This window comes from Hydractinia symbiolongicarpus, chromosome 2, assembly GCF_029227915.1.
Source record: "Hydractinia symbiolongicarpus strain clone_291-10 chromosome 2, HSymV2.1, whole genome shotgun sequence".
NCBI lineage: Eukaryota > Metazoa > Cnidaria > Hydrozoa > Anthoathecata > Hydractiniidae > Hydractinia > Hydractinia symbiolongicarpus.
Window position 1 is genome coordinate 38,878,929 of NC_079876.1, and position 4,715 is coordinate 38,883,643.

Here is a 4,715-nt window from a genome sequence, read left to right on the forward strand (position 1 = left end):
CGTTCGGAAAATAAGTTTACTCCCTGGGTAATTTCTTTGTATACTTTTGACTATACGGGCCGAGTCCGTGGTTTACGGGAAATGGCGGGTTTTCGTTTGCCGGCGATTAAACTTCTTTTATTCAGCGTCTCATCAAAAATGAAAACATTTTTAAAAACTATAAGTCTCATGGGTTTTAGTGGTGAAATAATAATTTAAAAAATCGTTCGGGAAATGAGTTTACATCCCGGGTACATTCTTTACTATACGGGCCGAGTCCGGGATTTACGGGAAATCGCAGGTTTTCGTTTGCCGGCGATTAAACTTCTTTTATTCAGCGTCTCATCAAGAATGAAAACATTTTTGAAAACTACAAGTCTCATGCGTTTCAGTGGTGAAAAAATATTTTAAAAAATCGTTCGGGAAATGAGTTTACTCCCTGGGTACTTTCTTTGTATACTTTTGACTATACGGGCCGAGTCCGGGATTTACCGGAATCGCGGGTTTTCGTTTGCTGGCGTTTAAACTTCTTTTATTCAGCGTTTCATCAAAAATGAAAACATTTTTGAAAACTACAAGTCTCATGCGTTTTAGTGGTGAAAAAATAAATTAAAAAATCGTTCGGGAAATGAGTTTACTCCCTGGGTACTTTCTTTGTATACTTTTGACTATACGGGCCGAGTCCGGGGTTTACGGGAAAAGGCGGGTTTTCGTTTGCCGGCGATTAAACTTCTTTTATTCAGCGTCTCATCAAAAATGAAAACATTTTTAAAAACTACAAGTCTCATGCGTTGTAGTGGTGAAAAAATAATTTAAAAAATCGTTCGGAAAATGAGTTTACTCCCTGGGTAATTTCTTTGTATACTTTTGACTATACGGGCCGCGTCCGTGGTTTACGGGAAATGGCGGGTTTTCGTTTGCCGGTGATTAAACTTCTTTTATTCAGCGTCTCATCAAAAATGAAAACATTTTTAAAAACTATAAGTCTCATGGGTTTTAGTGGTGAAATAATAATTTAAAAAATCGTTCGGGAAATGAGTTTACATCCCGGGTACATTCTTTACTATGCGGGCCGAGTCCGGGATTTACGGGAAATCGCAGGTTTTCGTTTTCCGGCGATTAAACTTCTTTTATTCAGCGTCTCATCAAAAATGAAAACATTTTTAAAAACTACAAGTCTCATGCGTTTTAGTGGTGAAAAAATAATTTAAAAAATTGTTCGGGAAATGAGTTTACTCCCTGGGTACTTTCTTTATATACTTTTGACTATACGGGCCGAGTCCGGGGTTTACGGGAAAAGGCGGGTTTTCGTTTGCCGGCGATTAAACTTCTTTTATTCAGCGTCTCATCAAAAATGAAAACATTTTTAAAAACTACAAGTCTCATGCGTTGTAGTGGTGAAAAAATAATTTAAAAAATCGTTCGGAAAATGAGTTTACTCCCTGGGTAATTTCTTTGTATACTTTTGACTATACGGGCCGAGTCCGTGGTTTACGGGAAATGGCGGGTTTTCGTTTGCCGGTGATTAAACTTCTTTTATTCAGCGTCTCATCAAAAATGAAAACATTTTTAAAAACTATAAGTCTCATGGGTTTTAGTGGTGAAATAATAATTTAAAAAATCGTTCGGGAAATGAGTTTACATCCCGGGTACATTCTTTACTATACGGGCCGAGTCCGGGATTTACGGGAAATCGCAGGTTTTCGTTTTCCGGCGATTAAACTTCTTTTATTCAGCGTCTCATCAAAAATGAAAACATTTTTAAAAACTACAAGTCTCATGCGTTTTAGTGGTGAAAAAATAATTTAAAAAATTGTTCGGGAAATGAGTTTACTCCCTGGGTACTTTCTTTGTATACTTTTGAATATACGGACCGAGTCCGGGGTTTAAGGGAAATGACGGGTTTTCGTGTGCCGGCGATTAAACTTCTTTTATTCAGCGTCTCATCAAAAATGAAAACATTTTTGAAAACTACAAATCTCATGCGTTTTAGTGGTGAAAAAATAAATTAAAAAACCGTTCGGGAAATGAGTTTACTCCCTGGGTACTTTCTTTGTATACTTTTGACTATGCGGGCCGAGTCCGGGGTTTACGGGAAATGGCGGGTTTTCGTTTGCCGGTGATTAAACTTCTTTTATTCAGCGTCTCATCAAAAATGAAAACATTTTTGAAAACTACAAGTCTCATGCGTTTTAGTGGTGAAAAAATAATTTAAAAAATCGTTCGGGAAATGAGTTTACTCCCTGGGAACTTTCTTTGTATACTTTTGACTATACGGGCCGAGTCCGGGATTTACCGGAAGTCGCGGGTTTTCGTTTGCCGGCGATTAAACTTCTTTTATTCAGCGTCTCATCAAAAATGAAAACATTTTTAAAAACTACAAGTCTCATGGGCTTTAGTGGTGAAATAATAATTTAAAAAATCGTTCGGGAAATGAGTTTACAACCTGGGTACTTTCTTTGTATACTTTTGACTATACGGGCCGAGTCCGGGCTTTACGGGAAATCGCAGGTTTTCGTTTGGCGGCGATTAAACTTCATTCATTCAGCGTCTCATCAAAATTGAAAACATTTTTAAAAACTACAAGTCTCATGCGTTTTAGTGGTGAAAAGATAATTTAAAAAATCGTTTAGGAAATGAGTTTACTCACAGGGTACTTTCTTTGTATACATTCGACTATGCGGGCCATGCCCGGGATTTACGGGAAATCGCGGGTTTTCGTTTGCCGGCGATTAAACCACTTTCATTAAGCGTCTCATCAAAAATGAAAACATTTCTGAAAACTACAAGTCTCATGCGTTTTAGTGGTGAAAAAATAATTTAAAAAATCGTTCGAGAAATGAGTTTACTCCCTGGGTACTTTCTTTGTATACTTTTGACAATCTCGTTCCCAGGGCTTCTTTTTCTCTTTCTGATATGTGGCTGGCGCGAAAGAAGTAGCTCTGGGACTGGCCGGTCAAAATACCCACCTATAGTGGGTATTTTTGAAAGAGCCGTTTGTCTTGCTTGTCCAGATTTTACGGAAGGAATATAGGAAGGTAACTGAGCATAAAAACAAGCATATGGCGAGTAAAAATTTAGTTAGCTGGCTAACAAGATGCAAAATATAATACAACTTTTTTCCAAACTTCGACTTGCTCTAGAGAAAGGTTTTGACCCAAATTTTGTGTTAAAGCCCAAACAAATCATTTGCTTTGAACAACTAATTAATGGAAACGATGCGGTTTTGCCTACTGGATATGGGAAATCCATTTTGTACCGGTTACTTCCTTTTGTAATGCCTTTACAGAAGAAAAGAAACATAGTGATTGTTGTTAGCCCTCTCAACGCTATCATTGAGGATCAACAAAAAATTTTGAGCCAAAGAGGTGTAGAAGTTGCTACACTTACTTATGAAAGGGAAGAATGTACAGAAGATCTTTTTGCACATTTGAATACGGAAGATCCTGTCGAACCAAATTTCAAAGTTTCACATGAAATAAAAAATGGAGATATTGATTTTTTATTTGGACATCCAGAAGCATTTTTGTCACACACAGGAAGAAATTTACTAAAATCAAAAATTTATCAGGATAATGTTGTTGCATGTGTAGTAGACGAGGCACATTGTGTGGAATTGTGGTAAGTAAATTTTATATATAGCTAGCTACAAAATGTACAAAAACTATCAGCTAAAAATATAAATGTATATATATACTCTTTTTGTTACTATGTATATACTATAATTTACATATTTAGGTATATATATATATATTATGTTTTTATATCGTTTCAGGGGACTGGAATTTAGAAAAAGCTTTCAAGATTTGGTTGTCTTAAACACCATCTTTCAAGATCGCCCTATGCTTGCATTAACCGCAACTGCGGGAGATAAAATGATTTCCAAAATTATAAAAGACTTATCTCTACAGAACTGCAAAATTGTAAAAGCCTCACCAAATCGTAGAAATGTGTTTCTAAGTGTAAAAAAACGACTTCCAAACAACTATGGTGTAAAAAGTTATGAACAAATTCTATTACCAATACCAACAGAATTAAACGAAACAAGACAAGATTACCCTATCACAATTATATATATGGGTTTAAAATATTGTGGATATGCATATAAACTTTTTGACATGGTTATTGAAAATCCCTTCTGTGAAAACGAGATAACTCCAAGAGCTAAATTGTATGCTCAATTTCATGCATCAACCACTTCGTGTATGAAAGAAGATATTTTGGAAGAATTGAAATCCTTAAACTCTCGAATAAGGGTAGTATCTGCAACCACTGCTTTTGGTATGGGTGTTAATGTACCTCAAATTACTAATTATTCATATTTCTCCCCCATCAAAACTGGAAAGTTACATACAAGAAATTGGACGTGCAGGGAGAAATGGTGCACAATCAAATGCCATATTGTACTACAACAACTCTGACATCAGTAAAAATAATTTAAAAATGGATGAATCAATTAAAAAATATTGTCAAGAGACTGATTGTCTCAGAAAATCATTGCTCAAATACTTCAGTTTTAAATGCGAAACACAAGACAATTGTTGTGAAAACTGTAATCCTACGACAACTGAAGATTTTTCTCCTGTTCATCATATACAAATGTCAGATATTGATAGAGAATCAATACGTTTAGAGCTAGAAATGATTAATGTTGAAAAGGAAGAAGACTCTCATTTATTAACATTTGAGTTTAATTTGACACATGTTATTGGAAAAATTTCCAACAATTTTCATTT

The 4,715-nt window shown here is 35.5% G+C and overlaps 1 protein-coding gene across 1 annotated transcript; it reads left to right on the top strand.

Moving 5' to 3' along the window:
• Nucleotides 1-2,880: 2,880 nt before the first annotated feature.
• Nucleotides 2,881-4,400, top strand: LOC130630745 (uncharacterized). Its single transcript, XM_057444342.1, has 2 exons — nucleotides 2,881-3,600; nucleotides 3,755-4,400. The coding sequence occupies exons 1-2, from the start codon at nucleotides 3,077-3,079 to the stop codon at nucleotides 4,398-4,400; spliced, it is 1,170 nt and encodes a 389-aa protein (XP_057300325.1). The 5' UTR covers nucleotides 2,881-3,076.
• The last annotated feature ends 315 nt before the right edge of the window (nucleotides 4,401-4,715 follow it).